Below are 25,100 nucleotides of genomic sequence, written 5' to 3' on the forward strand. Positions count from 1 at the left end.
TGAGAAAATTTAAGAAATATGTGACCAGACACCTCAACTCTTAAGAGGCGCAATGATTTTCCTGTAATTATTTAAGGCAAATAAATCTCTAATACTTCCTGCCCAAAGTAAAAGAAAAGGATGAGATTTAGAGCCAGAAGGCTTGAGGTCAAATTCTAACTCTACCCCTTAAAAGATGCCTGCCCCTGGAGAATTCAATCTTCTTCTCTTTACAATTATTATCACCATGAAGTAAAACGCTGTGACTGCTTCCTGAAGTGGATGATCTATGTTTCCTGGCCTGGAAATAGATTTACCTGGAGCTATTACATCATTGGATTATAGAAATTCATATGTGAAAAGGTCTAGTCAACTCCCTCATTTTATATTCAGGAAACTGAGGTTCTAGAAGTAGGCATGATTCATCAGTAAACTCAGATCAAAGTCCTCAAAAACAAAATGCAGAATGTCACAGGATTTCCCATAAAATTGTCCCTATCCCTTTCCTAGGGTCCTTGTCTTGCTACCTTCCACCAGAATTTCTTTCACCCATGTTTAATCACTCCCTTTAGATTCATATAAGATTCTTTCCTGTATGCTTCCCACAAGTTGTAGAATGGAGCCATGCCCACAGTAAACACTCAGCCAAAACTGGTTGAATGAATGATTAATCAGTTAATAAAAACAAAATATATTGGTCCAATTCCCTGACCTATAACCTTTTTAAAAAAATCCCTGTGTAAGAATCACATTTCTTCTGCTTCAGGATAATAACTGAAAATAATCTATAACAAAACATACCCCAAAGCATGCTTTATATATTTGGACTTTATTTTTTTGATGCAGAATGCTCAGTGTGGATGAGCACACATTGCTGACAATGTTAGTTTTGTTGTTTTGGTTTTGTCAAATAAGTGCCTTTGCAGTGTGCTACAAAATTGCATTAGAAGAAAAAGTTCCCAGGGAGACAGGAAAAAAACCTTTTGAGGAAACTTGAAGAACGACCAATACAGAAGAGCAATTGACATAAGGGTCAATTATTTTCCAAGCCCTTATAAGAAAACTCTTTGCCAACTAAAATTAAACCATGAATCTCTGCTGCCTGCCACTTTATAGAGGGTGACTGAACTGATATTGTATAAGTGATTTTATATTACATTCTTCATTCTTTTTTATTTGCATCCTAACCTGCCATATCTCAGCAATTATGCTAAATATTGATTTACAATCTCTCAGTTTATTCTAACGATGCAGCCAGATGTGAACCATCATATTGTTTTATTTATGCCTTTAATATGATGGTTTGGAGTGACTAGTAAAAACAAAACTAGTCTCCAAACTATGCTGACTGCTGGCAAGATAGTTTTCCAATGTTCAGAGATGAGGCAATAGGAAAAGAGTGCATGGGGAATCAGCAGGCCTGAGACACACTAAGGTTGACTAGTTCCTTATAAGAACTGATTTGAGCCTCCAAGCTCTTCTCTGGAGACTTAAGAATTTTATATCTTTGAATAGCAACAACGAAAAAAATTGTGGCCACTTAAAAAATATTCATTAATAGAAACATAATATCCAAATTAAGGGAGAGAATGAGGCTGTTTGGAGGAAAGGTGACCAGCAGGAAAGTTCCAGAAACAAATCATTTTTATCACTAGCATTTATTGATCATTTCTCTTTTTTGTAGTGTACCGTAAACTCTCTCTATAACATGCACTATGTATTTTAACTCTCAAAACCACCCTGCAAAGTACTGTTATCCTCCCTCTTCACAGATGAGTAAACTGAGATGTAGAGTAGTTAGATAACTAGCTCACAACTAGTTAAAGGCAGATTCAGGATTCAAATGAGGGACCGCTCTGCTTTAATCACTAAACTGAACTATGTTCTATGAGGCACAACTGTCCAGTGGAGCTCAGCCCGGGGAACGAAAGGCATGTAGGGTGTCAGATAAGTGAACAATCAGCCTTTAAAGGATGCTAAGAAGGTAGGACCATCACAGATGATGATTGAAAATTCTGGGAGGATATTTTGGCTCAGTAAAGGAAAATTGTTTAAAAATCAAAGGAAGGGCCTGTAAGACGGTGTGCCCCATGCTCCTGGGACTGGATGGTTTTGTGACAGTACTGAAGGGTTTTAAGCAGGGAAATGGTATGACCAGATTTTTTTTTAACATCTTTATTGGATTATAATTGCTTTACAAGGTGTGTTAGTTTCTGCTGTATAACAAAATGTATCAGCTATACGTATACATATATCCCCATATCCACTCCCTCTTGTGTCTCCCTCTCACCCTCCCTATCCCACCCCTCTAGGTGGTCACAAAGCACCAAGCTGATCTTCCTATGCTATGCGGCTGCTTCCCACTAGCTAGCTATTTTACGTTTGGTAGTGTATATATGTCAATGCCACTTTCTCACTTCGTCCCAGCTTACCCTTCCCCCCTCCCTGTGTCCTCAAGTCCATTCTCTATGTTTGCGTCTTTATTCCTGTCCTGCCCCTAGGTTCTTCAGAACCAATTTTTTTTTTGTTTTTTAGATTCCATATATATGTGTTAGCATATGGTATTTGTTTTTCTCTTTCTGACTTACTTCACCCTGTATGACAGACTCTAGGTCCATCCACCTCACTACAAATAACTCAATTTCATTCCTTTTTATGCCTAAGTAGTATTCCATTGTGTATACGTGCCACATCTTCTTTATCCATTCATCTGTCGATGGACACTTAGGTGGCTTCCATGTCCTGGCTATTGTAAATAGTGTAAATAGTGCTTAGGCAAAATATCACCAAGTAGTACCAATACTGCCACTCCTTGATGTCATAGCTGATTACCTTTGGGAGGCCTCTTTTTTTCCTTCTCATAATCTAATCTGACAATTTCTATGGTAACTCTCATTCGAATTACTTGTAAACAAAATTCAAATTCACTAAAAGAATATTGAACTTTGATTCTATGTGCTTCTGGATGCCCATATTTTCCAAGGCTAGTTTTATGCTCGTATTTAATATTCAGCCCTTCTGCTGGGTCAGTGATAATCATGGTAGACAGCTCTAGGTATGGGGCTGACCTGTCAGGGAATAATCAACAAACACCTATGGGCAGGTCCACAAGCAGCTGTGCACTTGGCAAAGAAGTGCTGTGTTTTCTAAATGTACTTTTGATATATCACATGAGGGGAAAAACTAAAAGTGTACTGAAGAATTTCTATCACACTTCTGTTGCTTATGTCCACCAAAGTTTAAGTTAGTTTCACAAGGGCTTGTTCTTTTAAAAATGTCCTGCTGTTTCTAATCATTTTTGAGACCATGTTACCAGTGGGTTGTCCACTCACCCCACCCTCTGGAAACAGAGAGATAGTTTAAGTCTTCTATTGCTACTTTTACTCTATAAGTTTCAACAAGTTGTTTAATCACATTATCCTCAGTTTCTTCATCTGTAAAAGGGGAGAAATAATAGAGCTTCCATTAAAGATTAAATAAGACAAAGCCAGTAAAGCACCTAGTGCAGTGCATGGCATCATTCGCTACTGTAGTGTTTAGCAAAGTTTTATCCTTAAATGAACCATATATACATTTGCCTGTGCTCAGAAAGGGGTAAACACACCATGCTTTGTGATCACAGAGGAGGTACATCAAGACTTGAGAGTAGGGGGACAATTCAAAAAACCAGAAATGAAATGAAGTCTGAGCCAGTAGGAGGAAACATAATAAATGCCAGGCCATGTGAAGAGGGGGTGAGGGAACTTGACTGTTCTAGGAAAAGGGAATATATGCAAAGGCCCAGGGGTGAGAAAGCACCATGGTCCCAGTCTTTACCCTATACTCCTGCATGCACACACACACACACACACACACACACACACACACACACACACTTCCAGAACCCCCATATGAAGCATGGAGGATTCCACTGTGTTTCAAAGGCCAGAGGATAAAACTGAGAGGAGGGTGGTCAGCACGCCAGCTGCCAGACATGCAGGTGTTTCATACAATTATTTTATGCAACAAATACAGAGTGCTTATTAGGTAACAGGCCCCGGGCTGTTGTAAGGTTACAAAGTCCCTGCCCTCAAATTATTTAAAACCAAGAGGAAATACAGGCATACCTCAGAGATATTGTGGGTTTGGTTCCAGATCATCACAATAAGGCGACTATGGCAATAAAGCAAATATCATAATAAAGTGAGTTACATGAATTTTTTGCTTTCCTGGTGCATAAAGAAGTTATGTTTACAACATAATTGTAGTCTATTAAGTGTGCAATAGCATTATTTTAAAAAAAGTAATACCTTAATTAAAAAATACCTTATTGCCAAAAAAATGTGCTAACCACAATCTGAGCCTTCAGTGAGTAATCTTTTTGCTAGTGGAGGGTCTTGCCTTGATGTTGACGTTGATGTTGATGTTGACTGCAGGGTGGTGGGTGCTGAAGGTTGATGGCTGTGGCAGTTTCTTAAAATAAGACAACAATGAAGTTTACATCAATTGACTCTTTCATGAACAATTTCTCTGCAGCCTGTAATGCTGTTTGATAGCATTTTACTCAGAGAACTTCTTTCAGAATTGGAGTCAATCCCCTCAAACCTTGTCACTGCTTTATCAAATAAGTTTATGTAATATTCTAAATCCTTTACTGTCAACAATCTCCACAACACCTTCACCAGGAGTAGATTCAGTCTCAAGAAACCACTTTCTTTGCTCATCCATAAGATACAACTCCTCAACCATTAAAATTTTACCATGAGAGTTCAGCAATTCAGTCACATCTTCAGGCCCCACTTCTAATTCTAGTTCTCTTACTATTTTCACCACACCTCCACTGAAGTCTTGAACCCCTCAGAGTCACCCATGAGGGTTGGAATCAACTTCTTCCAAACTTCTGTTAATGTTAATATTTTGACTCTTCCCATGAATCACAAATGTTATTAATGACATCTAGAATAGTGAATCCTATCAAATAATAAGAATCTTATTTCTTAAATATATTTCTTAAATAATTGACTTAAAAATTGAAATTACTCCTTGATCCATGGGCTGCAGAAAGGATATTGTGCTAGCAGGCATGAAAACAACATTAATCTCATCATACATCTCCATCAGAGCTCTTGGGTAACCAGGTGCATTCTCAATGAGCAGTTGTATTTTGAAAGGAATCTTTTTTTCTGAGCAGGAGGTCTCAACAGTGGGCTTAACATATTTAGTAAACCATGTTGTAAACAGATGTGCTGTCATCCAGGCTTTGTTGTTCCATTAACAGAACAGAGGCAGAGTAGATTCACATAATTCTTAAGGGCCCTAGGATTCTCTGAATGGTAAATGAGCATTGGCTTCAGCTTAAAGTCACCAGATGCATTAGCTCCTAACAGGAGAGTCAGCCTGTCCTTTGAAGCTTTGAAGCCAGACATTGACTTCTCCTCTCTAGCTATGAAAGTCCTAGATGGCATCTTCTCCCAATGTAAGGCTGTTTTGTCTACATTGAAAATCTGTTTAGTGTAGCTAAAGTTTTCTGGTTTGGTTTTGTTCCTGGAAGTCAGTAGAAAAGCAGTTGTATGTGGTTATATTAGTGTCAAGATACTTAATTTGCTGACCTTATTATTTCAGAAAAAAAAATTGTATGTATTATATTTGTGGGAAGTTAAAATAATGCTTTGAGATTTTTATCAAATATGGAGAGTAGGTATTTATGAAAAACAAAGAAATGTCTATTTTTATCTCTTTGTTCCCAATTAATGTAGATAAATTTTAAAGTGCATTAAAGCAATGGTAAAGCAAGAAAAAAAAAAGGGGCAACACCTTCATGAATTATCTTAGCTAGATCTGGTTAACTTGCTGCAGCTTCTACAACAGCACTTGTTGCTTCACCTTGCACTTGTATGTTATAAAGATGACATCTTAAACCTCGTGAACCAAACTCTGCAGCTTCCTCACCTCTCTCAGCTTTCATAAAATTGAAGAGACTTAGGGCCTTGCTCTGGATTAGGCTTTGGCTTAAGGGAAGGTCGTGGCTGGCTTGATCTTCTATCCAGATCACTGAAACTTTCTCCATATCAGTGATAAGCCTGTTTCACTTTCTTATCATACATGTGTCCACTGGAGTAGCAATTTTCATTTCCTTCAAGAACTTGTCCTTTGCATTCACAACTTGGCTGACTGTTTGGCACAAGAGGCTTAGCTTTCAGCCCACCTTGGGCTTTTGACTTACCCTTCTCACTAAGCTTAATCATTTCTAGCTTTTGATTTAAAGTGAGAGATGTATGACTCTTCTTTCACTTGAACACTCAGAGGTCATTGTAGGGTTATTAATTGGCCTAATTTCAATATTGTTGTGTCTCAGGGAATAGGGAGGTCCAAGGAGAGGAAGAGAGATAGGGGACCATCTGGTCAGTAGAGCAGTCAGAATACACACAACATTTATCAATTAGGCTTGCCATCTTACAGGGCTGGTTCATGGAGCCCCAAAACAGTTACAGTGGTAACATCAGAGTTCACTGATCACAGATCATGATAACAAATACAATAACGAAAAAGTTTGAAATATTGCAAGAGTTACCAAAGTGTGATACAGAGACATGAAGTGAACAAATGCTGTTGGAAAAAATGGTGCCAATAAACTGCTCCATGGAGGGTTGCCACAAACCTTCAATCTGTAAAAAAAACACAATATCCTTGAAGCTCGATAAAGTGAAGCACAATAAAATGAGGTATGCCTGTAACGGCAGGATAGTCTGATGTGCTACAATCATAACGGTTTATCACGCCTAGCATGCATGAACTCATTTAATCTTCAAAACACTCTATGCATCAGATTTTTAATCCCATTTCACAAACAAGTGAACTATGCCCACACAGGATGGGTATCCCAGAAGAACTGAAATCTGAACTGGGTCTTGAATGACAAGTCAAGCGTTGAGGGAGGGAGTAAAATGTAAATGGGTGATGACAGGGGCAGAGGTGCTATCCAGACTCATGCTAAGAAGGGGGAAGATCATATACAAAATGTCCCAGAGAGACAGAGCACAAATTCCCAGTACTCAAGTTGAAACTTGTTAATTATTTACCATAGAACTAGCACAACCAAAGAGAGTTGAGTTCTGTAGTATTATTAAATCTTCAATTAAATCAGTTACATATTATATGTCAAATAGGCTTTAGTGGGTTGTCTGGCTTAGAAATCTGATCACTATTGATACTTGACCTTGGAATATAATCTTGGATAGGTGCAAAGAGCCCATTTAAAATAAAACAAAAACAAACAGCCACTAATGAGGGCAACACCAATAAAGCTACCACACATGTTGGGTGGGAAAGGGTAATGTAATCAACCCCTTTAAAAATCTTTTCATTCCTCTAAAATATAATTCTTATGTGCAGTAGTAAGGTTTAAAACAGTAAGGACATCTGGTCAAAGGTTAAAGAGGTTGACTAAATTTTAAATGATCAATCATTAAAAAAAGTACTCATAATATCTCATCAGTCCTTCTAGCATTTGTCAATGTCAAAGTAATGATGCAGTTTCCTGAGTTTGTCCTGAATCCTTGAATTAGATAAGAAAAGTAAGTATTCTGGATAAGTAAAAATGCTCTGGGTAAGAGTTTCCATTTTTATAAAAATTCTCAGTTGCCCAGATCATAGTTTCTTTAAAGGGGAAGCCTCATTTACGGGGTTATGAATAGGTGGATCAGTGCTCATTTTTACTGTAAAAATTCATGAATTTAAGAACAGGTTACTATTTAAAATAAATTAGTTTAATTGAACAAGAAAGTGATTTATGGTCTGGAAATACATTCCTTGTTTTCTCTTCCAATGAGTTTAGGCTATCTCTGCTTATTTTGAGCTGTATATTTATGTATTTTTGGTTGATGTACTTTGAGAATTAAATCTTAAGGACGTGTTAACTAATCTTATTATAGTAATCACTTCATAATATATACATATCTAAAATCATCACTATTGTACATCTTAAACTTACATGGTGTTATTCGTCAATTATATCTCAACAGGCTGGAAAAATAAAACTAGAGAAAGAAAAACAGACAAAAAAAGACTTAAGCAGCATATGCTTTGTGCAAAGATCAAAGTAAATACCCATCAGCTGCCATTCACGGAGTCTCAAATATGTGCCAACAGTCCTGCAAAGGAGGTATTTATCTGCCCCATTTTTGAATGAGGAAAGTGAGACACAAAGAAATTCACTTCTTGAGTTCACATAAGGCATAACTGAGATTCGAACCTATGTCTTTCTGGCTCCAAAAGTATTCCTCTCTCTACTGTAGCATGCTTATCTCATATTTTTTAAATGAAACATTGAGTTTCCTTTTGGAATATCATTCCTTTTCACTTAGAAGAACAAAAAAAAAAATAAGGACAATTTTCAGACAGTTCCAACTCTGAAGATACTTCAATCCCTTGCCCGTATCTCCTTTGCAATGCTCTAGCCTTCTGCCCACACTCTCCACTACACTTTCCTAATTTCCTTGGGTCCCATCTCCCAGCTTCCTTCTTGAGCCCCCTGGTTCCTGTCATAGGACTTTGGGATCTGCTTCCTGCTCCATGCTCTTGCATTCGGCCCTGAAACTTCAGACTTTTTCCCTCCCCTGAGTCAACAACCTCACTAAGGACTGGAACCTCAAACCCCTCTCCACAGACTGTAGCCTGAGATCAGCCTCACCCACTCCCTAAGCGTACATCCAATTCTGGAAGATTCCAGCCAAGGTCAAAGCTCTCCGTCTCAAGTTTGACTGAGGGGAAAGGAGGCTTTGTAAGAAAGAATTTAACAGTTATAACCTTATGTAAATGCCTGTGAATTGTGGTGAAAGAGTCATTTTCTGGCAGTTCAAGACAGAGATTCCAATTTCAAGGAGAAGAAATACTCAAACTCACTTTTGAAAAGGTTTAGGAGATGAACAGAAATAAATCTGAAATTAATTTCTGACTTAGAATTGAAGGCAAAGATCTTTCAGTTAAAAAAGAAAATCCTTGTGTGCACACTTGGTATGGTATCTGAGGTTCCAAAAAATGAGCAAGAGAAAGTAAGAGGAAGTTAAAGACAAAACCAAATGTGAGGTATCGACTTCTCAGGCCAGGCCAGCTTTCACTTGGTTTCATAGCAAAAAACATGCCCTGCCTGCTCCCAAGAGCTTGTCAGCTACATAAACGAGCAACGTTATTGTCTCCTCTCACTTATCCAAAGTCACAACTGGCTACTATTGCCCTGGCAGTGATGATTGTAATCATAATACTATGTTTTTATAATACTAGAGAGTACTTTGTACTTTCCTTAAACGTGTCCAGATGTTTCTCCCCTCTTTCAAAACTCACCCCCCAAAATTTAATCTCTCTAGGATGCCTTGTCCAATTAATCCAACTCTACATCTAGCTCAGGACTTGGGTATGGCAGTTCTCCTACAGAAAGCTGGGCATACTCATGTATGTTGCATCTAAGCTACCAGGCACTAAGTTAGCACATTAACACTTACTATGTGCCAGGCCTTGTACTAAATGCTTTAAAGTATTTCATTCAATCCTCACAACAACCTACAAAGCAGACATATGTTCCACCAGGATGAAAAAAGCAAGAATCAGAGAGATGATACAGAATTTATGTAGGGTCGCACAGCAGCTCTGTAGCCAATCTGAACTCAGACTATCCACATCCAGAGCCAGACAGCTCATCGCTAAAGCTCTGTGCTGGACACTGCTCACTGGCTACCAGAAGCCATTCCCAAACACTTCTCCCTTGCCTATCGCCCACAGAAGTTAGGAAAGTCAAATCTATTCTTTCCCACTCTCTCTCTTGTAACTAGGCATGTTCATTGATGCAGTTCTGGGCAACAAGGTATAAAAGAAAGTCTACTGGAAAGTTCTGGAAATGTTCTCCTCCCAGATTTTGAAAAAAATGTCGTTTTTTGCATCCATCTTTTTCCTTTTTGTTTGGGATGGCTTTATAAAGCTACTGCGCATGGATCTAGGGTAGTCATCTTGGTACCATGAGGAAAAGACCCAAAAAATTATAGAGATAAGGATGCTGATATTACGATAAAATACAATTGCCTCCCTCCAGACTACTTGTGAAATAAATAATAAGTGTTGTTATGTTTTAAGCCACTATTCATTTGGTTTTCTGTTACTTGCCGTTGAACATATTCCTGACTGATACCTACTAATCACCCTGCTGCCCGAGGACGGCAAAACTCAATGAAGGTTAGTGACTTTTAAATCTTTTTAAAAAACTCACTATTCAGGCCTTTTCCAGAACTCAAATGAATTTCTGGAACAGAATACATGCTGAATATGGTAGCTTACTGACTAGCATTTAGTAGGCACTCAGTAAATATTAATTGAATCGATGAGCAAACATACTCTTGGGACTTACCATAAATGATCACTAAAATAGGTGACATATGTCAGCAATTACTGAGCTAAGTCCTGGGGATACATGGAAGATGTAGAGGGGTGTAGTCTGCACCCTCAAAGAGTTTGTAGTTTATAAGGGAAATATGAAGACAACTGGAACGCTATGAGGGAAGGGCCCACATGGTACTTGTTGGTTAACTTTAAAACAGTAGTGTCTTAGAAACAGCTTTTTAAAACAGTGGCGCTTTGTTAAAATAGGAATAATCACTTTAAAAATAGGAATAATGCACGGGAAAATGGAGAAGAAAGAAAATGACCAAAATGCTAACTAGGATTATTTATGGATGGTAGGATTTCAAGCAATTTTTACTTTCCTCTTTGAATTTTTCTGCTCCAAGTAGAAAATTTTCAAAAAACAGATAAGTACAAGGAGGAAAATTAAAAATCTCTTGTGTCACTAGTACGCAGATATTTGAGATCCCTTCTATTAATCTAATTTATAGCAGATTAGTTTTACTTGAATCTAAGCAACAGAAACAATATTATTATAAATATCTTGGAGCAAGCTATGAAGAGAGACAATCTTAAAGTGAGAGCCACATAATATTCACAAATATGAAATATAATCCATAGCATATAGAGAATGCCAAATTAACTGCTACTATAAAACATCATGATTCAATTCAATTTAAAATCCTTAGTTTTTAATGCTGTTTCATAACTACTATGTGCAATTTATATTGTCTGTTTAGTTTCCTGCTGTGTCTTCCCTTGTTTCAATATTTTGCCCTAAGAATTTTCATTAATTTATAAATATTTTTTATTATTATAAGAAAATAATAACAGTCATGGAAAAATGGATCACCAGCTTAAAAGGTTCAGTTTTCTACCCCAAGTAGTGTCAGATGGAGAGGTGGGAAGTAATTTGATTTCTAATCAGACTTAACAAAAGAAAAGCTTAATACTTACCAGTAGAGATCATTGACTTACTGCCGTAATTATTTCTCCTCACTAGCCCTTTAATCACATTTTCCATTTGCTTTTATTTTTATCTACATTTTTGAACCTCTGGCTTCCAAGCTCCACTCCCTATGACCCTCATATTGTTCAATCGTTTATTCTCAGTGACCCTACACTTCTCATAAAAACCATCTTCAGCTTTAGCAGGACCAAGTGGGGAAAAAAAAGCATCAGGAGTTGAAAAGAGGTTGTATTAGTGTGCTAGGGCTGCCATAACAAGTATTGAAGACTGGATGGCTTAAACAGAAATGTATTGTCTCACAGTTCCAGAGGCTGGAAGTCCAACTTCATGTTGTCAACAGGGTTGGTTTCTTTTGAGGACCATGAGGGAAGGATTTGCTCCAGCCTTTGTCTTAGGCTTACAGTTGGCCATTTTCTCTCTATATCTTCTCATAGTCTTCTCTCTGTATGTACATGTCTGTATCCTAATCTCCTCTTCTTATAGGGACACCAGTCATATTAGATTAGGGCCCACCCCACTGACCTCATTTAACCTTAATTAACTCTTTAAAGACCCTACCTCCAAATATAGTCATATCTGAGCTTCTGGGTGTTAGGACTTCAACATATGAATTTGCAGGGGAGGGTAGAGACACAATTCAGTCCAAAACACAGGTATAAAAAGAAAGGTGATCAATTTAAGTATGTAACATGGATTTAGACAAAAGTAACAAAGAATATATTTCCTGGGTACACAGAAATGCAAGCTGCTGCACTTTGATTCTGAATTATGGGATGGATGAGAAGAGGATAATGAAACTCTATAAAGAGGGTACCCAGAGCACGGGGCAGAAGAAAAAACTGCACCTCACAGTAATCTGCCCATAGACCAAAAAAAAAGAGTTAACCATACAAAAGGGACAGGAGATAAGAAGAATGAGTGAGAGGAGATCTGCCAGACAATGAGTAATTATTAAAAAATCCAGATCCATACATCTACACTTTGAAATGGTCTTCACTTTCAAAGTATGTTTCTTGTGGCTCACTATAAAAGCAACGATTTGGATCTTACATTTGGGTTGACTTTTTTAGTCAGCACAAGATACAAATGTACTATATGGTAAAAAATTACCCTTAAAAATTTAATTAATAAAGTACTATAGTCATGGTTTTGGGTATACCACACTATTCAGTAATTCTTTGTATGCTTAAGTTTGAGAACAATGGAGCTAGGCGAAAGCAAGGAACTAAGGGAAAATCAAAGTGCAGTGTCCATACACTCAAATAATTTGCTTTCGAAGACACTAACCGAGTCTTGTTCAATGCGGTCAGTGAGACAGGCTGAGACCTGAGACCCTTTGCTGCAGTGCTGCAATGCTTGCACCTGGACACACCTCTCCTTGAGCAACAAAATACAAAGAAACTATATGGGACTAAAAATAGTTGCATGCATGTTCAGTTGGGGCAAATTCTGGACAAAAGATACAAAGAGCCCCAAAAACCCAACTGCTATTTTGAAGAGCCTGGAGCAAAAGCAGGGTACTGCACACACCCCCTGCACACACCACCACCTAAAGGGTGGGCTAAACACCTAAGCCACCCCTCTGGCCTGACCTATGGACACACCCCTACCCTCACCCCATATAAGGAACAAGCTCGCCAGCGCCCCCTCAGGGAGTGAGCAAGCATGGGAATCTGTAGTTTGTTCTCACGCCCCCCTCCTGCAGCAGGGGCCCCAATAAAGCCTTGCCTGAATTTCTTGTCTGGCCTCTGACCAATTTCTATTGATTAAGGAGTCCAAGAACCCTGGTCGGTAACATATTGGGTTGGCTAAAATGTTCGTTCGGGTTTTTCCGTAACATCTTATGGGAAAAACCCAAACAAACTTTTCAGCCAACCTAATACTTTGTGACAACCATGAAGGGACTATTGTTCCCTTCCCAGTAGAGGATCTGGGCACCTCTGGGACCACCAAATGCAGCTTCCCTGTGGGTGAAAAGTGGCCACCTGAACCTCTTGTTTCAGCGTCACCACATTTGGTAAGTCTGCCTTCCTGGTCCCTGGAAGCCTCAGTACCCTCATTCAGGCAATGCTTTCCCCCTCCCCTTTGTCCTTTTTCTCTCACCACTTTTCCTTTCCCCTTTGTCCCTTTCCCTTTCCTGAAATCTCTCTATTTCTCTCTCTGTCCTCTCCTCTCTCTTCCTTCTGTCCTATCCTTCTGAGAGAGTGGACATCAGACAGCAAAAGCATCACTCCTCTCAGCTTGTGAGACCATGCTCCCTTCATCCGGCAATGGCTCACCTTGACAGGCAACAAACAGAGGTGGGAGAGGCTCGCCTCACACCGTGCAGACCGTGGTCGAGAGGGCTCTCCCTGACCAGAGATTTATAGGAGTGATAGAGGTTCAAACCTCATGTCTTGTAGAGGCTGGAAGTCTGATCATCCCAATATTCTCACCTTTATTTTCCTGCCACCAAGAGAAGCCCTGCTGGGAATGGGCTGAGGCGGCAGATTTCTATAAACTGGTGTACGTGTGGGTGAGAGTCCCACTTGAGGGTTGCAGTCCCACAGACGAAGTACAGCTCGCTGGTTTCCAGGTTTGATCACCTCTCCTCCTTTACCTCTCCCTTGGTCCTCATACCTGCACTCCCATCCCCTTCATCCTAAAAACGTCTTGTTTGTGTCTTTAAGTTTTGTCATTGGTATCTTTGTTTTATGTAGTCTTGTCTGTCCAACTGCTCCCGCAAGTGTCGGCTGACATTGTGGGCACAGTGGAGCACGCAAGCTTTGAAATACAAACACAGCCCACATTACCTGAGACACCAGCCTGGGGTTACTTAGCAGGATTTTAAAGAACAAAAAGGAAAGGGGAGGGGCTTGCATCTCTCTCCTCTCCCTTTGCAATGTAACTATTCTGCCTGGGCTCCCAAGAACTACCTGATTCATCTATAGTCCCCCACCCTGAAGGGAAAAAAGGGGCTATTTTAAATTCAAGTGGGAAAACTATGAGATCTCTGGTTCTGTAGAAATTGGTTTGTCTGGCTTTAGCTTGTGGGTTTAGTTAATACAGACCTGCCTTTAGAGCCATCAACATTAAGTATAATACTTTCATTGTACCTAAGGTTATTGGAAGTCAATAAGGGCATATTGTTTCTGTTATAAAATCTGTCAACCAGGAAAATAAACTGATATGATTAAATTTTTAAGTAAATGTAACTGGGATAAGAACTTTTTGGTAAACTCTATAGGAATAATTATGTTTTGGAAATGTCCATCTAAAACAGTCTCTCCAAATTTTGGTAATTTGAAACTAAATTAAGTTAAATTATAAGAATTCATTGAATATTCAGGCCATTTCAAATAAGAGAAAATATTGGAACATTAATTGCTAAATAGGTCTAAATTTACTTACTTTTATCTTCTTATGAGACAGAAATTAAGCTGTTTGGTGCCGCCTTGAGATGTTTTTCTACCAATTTACGGAATGCTAATGTAAAAGACAGTTCATGGCTGCTTAAGGAAAGTAGGATGTGTGTTTTCAGAAAAGAAGGTATGAGAAATGGAAATATATTTTGTTAAAGGAAAAAGGGTGATTTTTTTCCTAGAGCTGGCTATTTCTGAATGGGAAAAGAATACGGGATATATTATGGCTACATGAAGTTGCAGAAGGTTTGAGAAAAAGGAACATTGGTTAAAGAATTTCGTAGGTGGTCAGGACTTTCTAAGGCTGGATTAAATTTAATTAGGAAAATGAATTTTATTAAGAGTAGGTTGATAGAAGACTGGATTTGGTTTCTCTCATAAGAGAACAAAGTTTTCCTGGAATGCTGCTTTTAATAACAGATTGTGTGAGTTCCTATGCCTTGAAGTGATCTATATTTAATTTTGATTTTTTTTCCTCACCTTAGCTCAAGGAATAAGTATTGTTTCACAGCAACCTATGATCCTATCTAACCGGGCGTTTTAAAACTTTTAAAAATTTTGACAGACTTCCCAAATACATCATGGTTATTCTGGCCCACTGTTGCACCCCAGATGAAAAGGAGTGTATACTGAGAAAGGCCAGGGAACATGCAGATGGCCTACTGGCCACCAATCCATACCACCAAATTTATCAGGTGGGTGGGGATGCAATCCCAGAACACGACCCACACAGGCACTACGAAGATTGTGTAGGCCAGGCTAGGATGAGACATTATATTACTTGTCTATCAGAAGAAATGAGAAGGTGTATGGTGAAGCCTGTAAATTATGATAAGGTCTGAGAGGTTACACAGGAGAAAGATTAAAACCCAGTAGTCTTTCTGAGCTGGGTGACAGAGGCAACTCTGAGGCTTTCTCAGGATGGCTGGGTTCTGTCATACCTGGATACTAAATTATGGCCTAATGACTCTAAAGACTGAGTTGAGTAGAACACCAGCACTGGGGTTTCCAAATTTGAACAAGCCCTTTACCCTGTAATTTCACGAGAGGGCAGGAATAGCTCTAGAAGTCCTGACCCCAAAGCTGGGACCGGATCAGAGACCAGTGGCTTACTTTTCAAAACAACTGGACTCAGTAGCCCTGGGATGGCCAAGCTGCCTGCGGGCAGTGGCAGCCACAGTCCTGTTGGTTAATGAGGCTTCCAAGCTCACCTGGGACAACACTTAGATTTGTTAACCCCTCATCAGGTACAATCTGTGCTGGAGGTCAAAGGACATCACTGGTTGATGGGGGGAAGGTTAACAAGATATCGGGCCCTCCTAATGGACACCCCTGACATTACCTTAAAGGTGTGCCAAATGCTGAACCCAGCAATCCTGCTTCCAGTGGCCAAGGGTGGAGACTTATTGCATCAGTGTATAGAGACCAGAGAACAAACTCACTCCAGCAGGTCTGATCTTCTAGATGAGCCTCCTGACAGCCCCGAGGTTGAAAGGTTTACTGATGGGAGCAGTTTTGTAGAAATGGACACCCGAAAGGCGAGGTAGGCCATAGCTAGTCTAGACGAAATCACAGAAGCCAAGGCCCTGCCACCCCAGCCATCAGCCCAGAAGGCTGAACTAAGTGCATTAATGAGAGTTTTGCAATTAGGGAAGGATAAGAAATTAAATATTTTCACTGACTCTAAATATGGGTTCCACGTGCTACATGCTCATGCTGCCATTTGGAAAGAAAGAGGAATGTTAACCGCTAGAAATTCCCCCATAAAACATAAAGATTTGATTCTGGCTTTTTTAGAAGCAGTGCAGCTCCCAACCCAGGTAGCAGTAACCCACTGTAGGGGCCATCAGAGGGAGGGATGTTTTGTGAGCCATGGGAACAGCAAAGCTGATCAAATTGCAAAACAGGCAGCTCAACTGCAGGAACCTGAACAAGTTATGGCTCTAGTGATTGGCCCCCCTGAGCTCCCTAGCCTTCCCCAGTATTCCCCACAGGAACAAGAAAATGCTGAGAAATGGGGCTATGAGAAGGGAAGCACAGGCTGGTATAAAAAGGAGAATAAGGTTCTAATCCCTGAGGCCCAACAATGGAAACTCACTAAGAGCTTACATGATGCCACCCACTATGGGAGGGATGCACTATGGGACTTGATGCAAAAGGCTATTTCAGGGAAGGGGCTTAAAAGAACAGAAAAACAAGTAACTCTTACCTGTGATTTATGTGCCCATAATAACCCACAGACCCATCCAAACCCCACTTCATTACTCAGGCCAATTCAGTGCCGAGGGACATATCGGGGGAAGACTGGCAGTTAGATTTCACCCAAATGCCCCCACGATCAGGATATAAATAACTTCTGGTGTTTGTTGATACTTTCACAGGATGGGTTGAAGCCTTCCCCACCCAATCTGAAAAGGCTATGGAAGTCTGTTAGTCCCTTTTAAAAGAAATAAATCCTTGGTTTGGACTCCCAAAGTCCCTCCAGAGTGATAACAGGCCCTCTTTTACAGTCAAAATCACACAGGGGTTCACAATGGCCCTAGGGATAGACTACAAGCTACACACCTCTTGGCACCCCCAGTCTTCAGGCAAGGTAGAGAAAATGAACCATACTTTAAAGAAAACCTAGCAAAGTTCTGCCAAGACACTCATGAACCCTGGAACAACTTCTTCCTATTGTACTCCTCAGGGTCTGTGTAGCCCCCAGGAGTGGTCTGAGGCTTAGCCCATTTGAAACGACCTGTGGGGGGGGGGGCTTTTCATACTACTAACATTCTACTGGATGAGGAAGTGAACGTGGCCCTGAGATATATTATTAATGTAGGACAAGTTCAGAAGGCAATCCAGGACTATGCCAACAAGGCACTGACAGCTCCCACTAAAAATACAGAGGAAGGAGCAGTTCCTTTACAAATAAACCCCAAGGACCAAGCTCTTCTTAAAACCTGGAAAGAGGGGTCCCCCGAAGACCAACGAATGCCAAAATGGAAGGGCCCCTATAAAGTAACTTTAACCACCCCCACTGCTGTCAAACCGCAAGGGGTATCTAGTTGGGTACGTTTGTCCAGACTAAAGCTTTTACCTCCAGAAACCCCACAGGTCAAAACAGATGAATACACCAGTGGAAGAGCTGAGATACCTATTCAAAAGTCAGACGCCACCAACAGGTAAGTAAAACGATGGATGTAGGGAGTTGGCTCCTATTTGAAACCTTAACGGGACTTGGAACCTCTCTCGTTTCCTTGGCTGACGTGGCTCTTGACAATTGTCTGGTCCCTGATTACCTTCTGGTAGAACAAGGTAGAGTTTGTGCGATAACTAATACTTCCTGCTGCGCTTGGAACAATGCGACGGAACAGGTAAAAATTAATATGAGGGAAATATACGCCCAGGCAGAGTGGTTTCACGATTTTGGCAGGGGCAATATCGCCTCCACTGTCTGGTCAACAGTTAAAAAATAAAAACCCTCCCAAAGTTAACATGGTTCCTTCCCTTTTAGGCCCTTTAATGGCTATTGTTGTTCTTCCCCTTTCTAGCCCTTGTTTATTTAACCTTTTGATTGAGTTTGTGTCTTCTAGGCGCCAACAGTTTGAAGTAAGGCTCATGATGGCTCAAGGGATTCAACCCATTCCAGCAGAGGGTGGCCCAGGTCCCTACAGGTCCTTGGAACAGTCAACAAGGGACTTCTACACCTCTAGGGTAGGCTAGGGTCTGCGGCCCCTGTCCAGCAGGAAGAAGTTTCAGAAAAAGACAGCTTCGGCCCCTTACTGCTTAAGAATAAGGGTGTAGAGTCTTTCAGGGGGGACTGAGACAGGCTGGCACTTGGGGCCCTTTGCTGCAGTGCTGCAATGCTTGCACCTGGACACACCTTTCCTCTAGCAACAAAATACAAAGAAACTAAATGGGACGACAAATAACGGCATGCATGCGCAGTTGGGGCAGATTCTGGACAAAAGATACAAAGAGACCAAAAGTCCCAGCTGCCACTTTTGAAGAGCCCGGAGCAAAAGCAGGGTACTGCACACACCCCCTGCACACAACACCACCTAAGGGGTGGGCAAAACACCTAAGCCACCCCTCTGGCCTGACCTCTGGACACACCCCTACCCTCACCCCTTATAAGGAACAAGCTCGCCAGCCCCGCCTCAGGGAGCGAGCGAGCATGGGAATCTGTTGTTTGTTCTCACGCCCCCCTCCTGCAGCAGGGGCCCCAGTAAAGCCTTGCCTGAATTTCTTGTCTGGCCTCTGACCAATTTCTATTGATTCAGGAGACCAAGAACCCTGGTCGGTAACATCAGGACCAATAACTGATCACTTAAACAAAAAATTAAATTAATGAGATAAGTATAGATAAATACATTTACCTTAAATCGTTTATTTTAATTGAAAGCATAAATGTATGTCCTTTTCCGTAGTGCCAAGGGTTTCACTCTGAATGACTCAACTGATTCTCCTCTTTCCTCATCCTTTTTAAAAACATAAATCATATTCATAATAGATGATTTGGGATTTCAAGTTTAGAGAAAGTTGATGAAAGACACTTGCAAACCAGTATGGATGTGGAATCCTATTTTTTTTTCTTTTTCACAAATTTTACCCCCGCCTAATTTGACAGTTTATTTTAAACTGATGGACATTTATGGAATCATTCCAAAGCATACAATATTTTCAACTATTTGTGTGGGGAACTGAGTAAGCCATTGGAGGGAAATTCAGTCTGCATCCTACTTCTCTTGGTCTGTACCAAAATTAGCAACTAAAGTTTAAAAGATTATTTAAGTACTATATTCCAGAATCTGAAGTTTTCATTGAAAATGATATTTCTGGAAACTAAAAGTCTTGAAAATAGATAAACACCCCAGGTCAAGACTATTTGAGGTTGACTTTAGAATTGAAAATTGAGTCAGAAATGTTTTATTTTCTTGTCTCCCTGAAAAACTTTTCATAGCTATTAATAATCAAGATAAGTTGGGGAAGTCTCTACTTCTTACAGCTAGAGATTCCTTTCTTCAGTAGACTGGGAGAAAGGAAGTATGGACTGCTGCAGCATCCTGCATTTGACAGCACCCTGTGTGCTAAACCAGAAGTTTATAAACTGGGATATGTACTCCCCTGGGATACCCAGAGACTTTCCTAGGGGAACCCAGGCAAGGATTGTTTGAAGGGAATCAATTTCTACACGCTCAGGTTTCCTCTGTACTCTCCTAAAACTGGTCTGCCTAAAAATGCACCTCCAAGCCATGTTGATCCACCTCCCTCCTCTCCGTTTTATAATCATCTTTCTACTTTCACAAAAGAAAGGCACACCTCTCACCATATGGTGTCTTCTTAGGATGTACTTAACTTAGAAAAACATCTGAGACAAAGGGACAATTTGAAGTATTATGTAGATGTTGATACAATAAATGGTTTTCTTGACTTGTCAATAAATATGATTGCAAGTAGTTTCCAAGCCTTTGCTTCCAACACAACTAAAGGAGGACCTAATTGAGCTGTAATTTGAAAAATCAGTGAAAAAAAAAATTTTGGTGACAGATCACTATGTGATTTTTGGCATATGACTCTGAAAAATTCAAAGAATTGAGTGATGTTGTATAACAAACAACAAATCCCTTTCCATTCCCATCTAGTTATGTGAAAGGTTTGTCAAGCCAACAAAATTATCAGAGAGGAAATCAAGACAAATCAGCGTGTTCAATTCACCTCGTTTAATCAGAAACAATTTACTCCTTGAAGTCAAGTTGTTAATATTTAATAGGAGGGTAAATAGAAACTACCCAATTTGAATTGAAATGTTTAATTACTTCAAATCTGAAATTCTGTGTCACAGATAATTTTGGCGGTAGGAGTGGTGAGCAACAAAGAGACGAGACCCCTACTACAGGCATACAAAGTACTACACTGTTTGCTAGGAAGACAGAGATACCATAATAAGTCTCATTAACATCCAACACCATACATAGTTACAAATTGTGTGTGTGTGATGAGAACTTTTAAGATCTATTCCCTTAGCCACTTTCAAATTTAAAATACAGTATTATTAACTATTGTCACCACGATGTACATTACATCCACAAGACTTATTTACTTTATAACTGGAAGTCTGTACCTTTTAAACACCTTCCCCCATTTTTCTACCCCCCACCCCCTACCCATAGCCACCATCAATCTGTTCTCTATATCTATGAGTTCATTTTGTTGCTGTTATTGCTGCTGTTGTTTTAGATTCCACATATAAGTGAGATCATTTGGTATTTGTGGTGATCATTTTGCAATATGTACAAATATCAAATCATTACGTTGTATACCTGCAACTAATATGTTAATTATATCTCAATTTTTTAAAAATAATAAATAATACCATGTTGGATTGAAAAAAAAGGCAGAGACAAAGTGCAATGGACACTCCATATGTAAATGACATAGTGGGTTTATAGTCTTTGTCACTTTTATATATACACATCCACTATCTAAAAATTGACAATTTTACCTATAGCACTTTGTACTCTGCCTTTGATGAAATAGGACTGAGTGATCAGGGAGTACTAAGGATGTGTTCATTCTTTCTATACCACACTTCAGTATACTCTGTTACTACAGAAACACTTCTTTACATTAAAAAGATATAAATTAAAAAGTCTAAACCAAAAAAAAAAAAAAAAGCTTCTAAACCTTGGAACAATCTTTCCAAACATACAGCATCTTCTGCATTTTTATTTTGTTGAAAACTATAATGCTTCCCATTCTTCCAGTTCCTCAAAGCAAATTTACAGATGAGTGTGACTATCTCTACTCAGAGCCAAGCATATCTTTCACACAGGGAGCGCAGTGCACATGGATTCAGTGAGGACCCTTTGAAGGAGTCAGAAGAACCATATCATTTTATCCTCATGCATGACTGAGAGGTATAAAAATCCCCATTCCACCTCTAGGGCTAGTGCACAACCCACAAACACCCACACAAACAAATAGCAACTCAGGATGAGACAGAACAAACTAGAGGGACTATCAATTGAAATTTTCCACTCTAAAACAGTTTCATTAGAGATGGCAGTGCCGGAAACAGTATTTTATAGTTGACTTCCTCCAAATTACAATGCAGCTCAGAATCAAAGTCTCTATTACAATCTTTGGCAGAAGTTTTTAAGACCATTTTTATTTACTCCAAACTATTGGAACGAAGTCAGCACAGGGCCTTTGCAATTTGTATGTCAAGTGTTTCCTGCTGTAATTAAGGAAGCAGTGGAACTCAAAGGAAGCACCAAAAGAAAGCATCAGGGCGTCCCTTACTGATTGGTGGAATTTTAGAAATTTAAAATTTCTGTTTTGTTGTAATTGCACTTTATTGCCACTTTATTCTTAAAATGTAATAAATACAAACTGCTTCAGTAATGATGGAAAAGCCTTCTCGGCTTTAATGAAAACCTTTTATTTGCTACTGAAACTTTTATTATTTCCAAATAGTAGCAGGCAAGAAAAATAATGACTACTTATATTGAGGGAAAACTTTAGCAATTTGAATAACTTTGTTCTTGGGTGACTTTCCCGGCATTAAAAGTTGTTATATTTATTGTTTTCATTTATTTTTGATGAACTGAAAACAAAAAATATATACCTGTAGACACCATCACAAAATTATTTTCTAATTATACATCAAAATACTAGATAGCTATGTACAGCTATCACCTGTCAGAGGTTGGTCTGATCTGGGTAAGAATTTCCATGTATTTAGGGCTCCCCTACATCTCAGCTGTTGACCATGAGAGGCAGCTAGTGTAATGGTTAATCACACAGGCTCTGCAGCTGGACTCCTTGGCGTTTTATTCCAACTCTGGCCCCTCCTACCGTGAAATCCTTGGAAATTTCTCAGTCCTCTGTTTCCTTATCTGTGAAAATAATGGTGACTAGAATCTGCCTCGCGGAGTGAGTGGGAAGATTAATGAGGTATTTCTTGTTACACAGTAGCCTAGAGCCTGGCACATGGTAAGCGCTTGATAAATATTTAGCCCTAATATGGTTTTCTTTTGTGAATGCGTCCACCTCTAGACTGGACACACTGTCAGATGATATCATTCATTCCATAGACATCTGTTGAGCATTTCTTTATACAGGAATAAGCAAAGGGGGCACAAAGATGAATGAGATATGGTGCCTACAATTTTAGTGCAAGATTATCATTGCATCTTACTGTCTTTCTTGCAGAGTACCGTGAAGCACACTCTTTCCCGAGATCACACATTTTCCTTTTTTTCCATGTGTTTGGAACTAATGGAGCTTCAGAAAAATTTCACTTTAGTTTCTGAAATCTTAATCATGCACAATTTAATAAGCAGCTACAGGTTTTTTCCACATTTGAAAATAGATGATTAAATGGTCTAATCAGATTCTAACTTAGCCAAAAACCTGAAAAACATAGGAAGACAACCCTAACTGATACATTCATTTTCCTGAATGTGGACACACTGCAAAGAGCAGCTGCAGAAAAACAGTGCCATTTACATCCCACTGACCCACAGCAACTAAAACTGCCAGGAGTTCAGCATCAAAGCGTTCAAGTACCTAAACTAAACTCTGAGATAAATAAGAAGCTTGTTTAGAACAGCTACATCACTTTCCAGAAAGTTCTGAAACTGACTTCCAGTATGGCACCTTATATGCCTTTAGGTTTTTCAAACATTTTAGTTTATGTCTAACGCTCAGAGAATTCATTAAAAAGTAAAATCTTTAAGTTTGACTGTAAATCCAAAGCACAATGACTACTGTGGTATTTCAGACATCACAAACTCCAAATGATCTTAAATATGTTGTCCTCTGTTAATTTGCTGCTCTTGAAAATGTGCAATAAATTCAATTAAAAAGGAAAGCATCTTCAAATTAGTTGCAAGATCAACTAGGATATTATCTGCTTACTAGATGTATCATAATAAAAAAACATCTAATATGCATGACACTGTTTAATTCAGAAGGAAATTGGATACTCCGTCTTCCAATAAAAGAACCAAGACCGGTTGGGGGTTCGTTGTGTTTTGTTTTGGTTTTTTTTCTCTTTTTTCAACAGCCAGTAAATGACTGTTAACTTCCTAAAACAGGTTGAATAATTGCCAAAATATGTCTTCTGAGGAGTCACCCTGCCCAAAGCAACGGGAGCTCATGTGTAAACACACAGGCACATAGCTTCTTCCTTCTCACCTTCCTGCGTCACACCACCTCCCCTGGCCACAATACTTTTAAAATACCCCCTATGATCCTTTTGAGATCGGGCAGATAAAAATCCTGAAATAAGGGGTACCCCTCACAATGAAACCTCCCTCAATATTATATCAACTCACACCTCACTTGTATGCAAGACGCCGCAGTGAGGATTTATCTCTAAGCCCTGATTCTCCAAACGAATGCATATGCTGTGACCTCTATTATTGCATTAAAACACGTATGTTCCACAACACAGGATCCTCTTGATTCCAGCTAACGTCCCTGCTTAATGTATGCGTTTTTCACATCCATTTTTTAATCCTTCCTGAGTGAACATTTCAAAGCGAGCGAACATCAGTGAAAGGCGAGGGAGGAGATACGAAGCCTGGGATTTCTGCCATCCTCGCTGCGACCCAGAATCCGTATTATTTTTCTCCTCTCCCCAAGCCCCCTCTCGCCCCCTCTCGCCCCTTCCCTCCGCAGCAGGAGGGGGGCGGAGGGGCCGCTGGCTGCGTCGCCACCTGCCGCGGCGTGGAAGAGCTCCGTTTGTCACTTACCCAGCGGGGTGAGAATGGCTCATTTTTGCAGGATCCCTTTTGGACCCGCGACGGGTGCGGAGGGTGGGTGCTTGGGGCCCGTGCACGCCGACGCCGCGACTGTCGCGCTCGCGGGGTGGCTCCGCACTGCGGTCGCCCGTGCGCGGGGCATTGGGGCTGGGCCGCCGCCGCCCCTGGGCGCCCGGGCTGCACGCAGCCTCCCCGGCCCCCACCCGCCGGCGGTATCCACAGCCTCCCTGTTGCTAAGGCAGGAGGGAAGGCAGGCGCGGAGGCTCTGCAGAAGCCCGAGGCGCTGCTGGAACTGAGCCTGGGGAAGCTGGAAGTGAAGCTCAGCTTCCAGCCCTTTTTCTGGGCCCAGATGTGGGAGGAGACCCAGGCCTCTGCTCTGTAGCTCTGGGGCGCGGGGTCCCTAGGCACCTGAGATGTGAAAACACACACACGCAGGCACGCACACACCCTGTTTAGGCAGGTGTGCTTCCTGCTAGGCCCTGGGGAAGGGAGGGCTAGGTGATGGGCCGAGGGTAAGGTAATTAAGAGCAGGGAGCAGCTACAGTGTGCTGCCTTGGTTTCCAACTGTAAAACAGACCCTAGATTGCAAGTTCCAGGAAAAGAAAGCTTTGAGTTTTGTTTCTGCAA

At 40.3% G+C, this 25,100-nt stretch overlaps 1 protein-coding gene across 1 annotated transcript in view; it reads right to left on the bottom strand.

Moving 5' to 3' along the window:
- The window catches only part of ERICH3 (glutamate rich 3), a 113,952-nt gene extending 89,206 nt beyond the window's left edge, over positions 1–24,746 (bottom strand). Inside the window, exon 1 of the mRNA XM_027114089.1 lies at positions 24,465–24,746. Within this exon, the coding sequence (XP_026969890.1) occupies positions 24,465–24,487 (23 nt within the window). The 5' untranslated portion in view covers positions 24,488–24,746. The remainder of the gene's footprint in view (positions 1–24,464) is intronic.
- Between the last annotated feature and the right edge of the window lie 354 nt (positions 24,747–25,100).

The sequence above is a fragment of the Aethalodelphis obliquidens genome, unplaced genomic scaffold, assembly GCF_003676395.1.
Source record: "Aethalodelphis obliquidens isolate GAN/ISIS:26980383/991018 unplaced genomic scaffold, ASM367639v1 scaffold13, whole genome shotgun sequence".
NCBI lineage: Eukaryota > Metazoa > Chordata > Mammalia > Artiodactyla > Delphinidae > Aethalodelphis > Aethalodelphis obliquidens.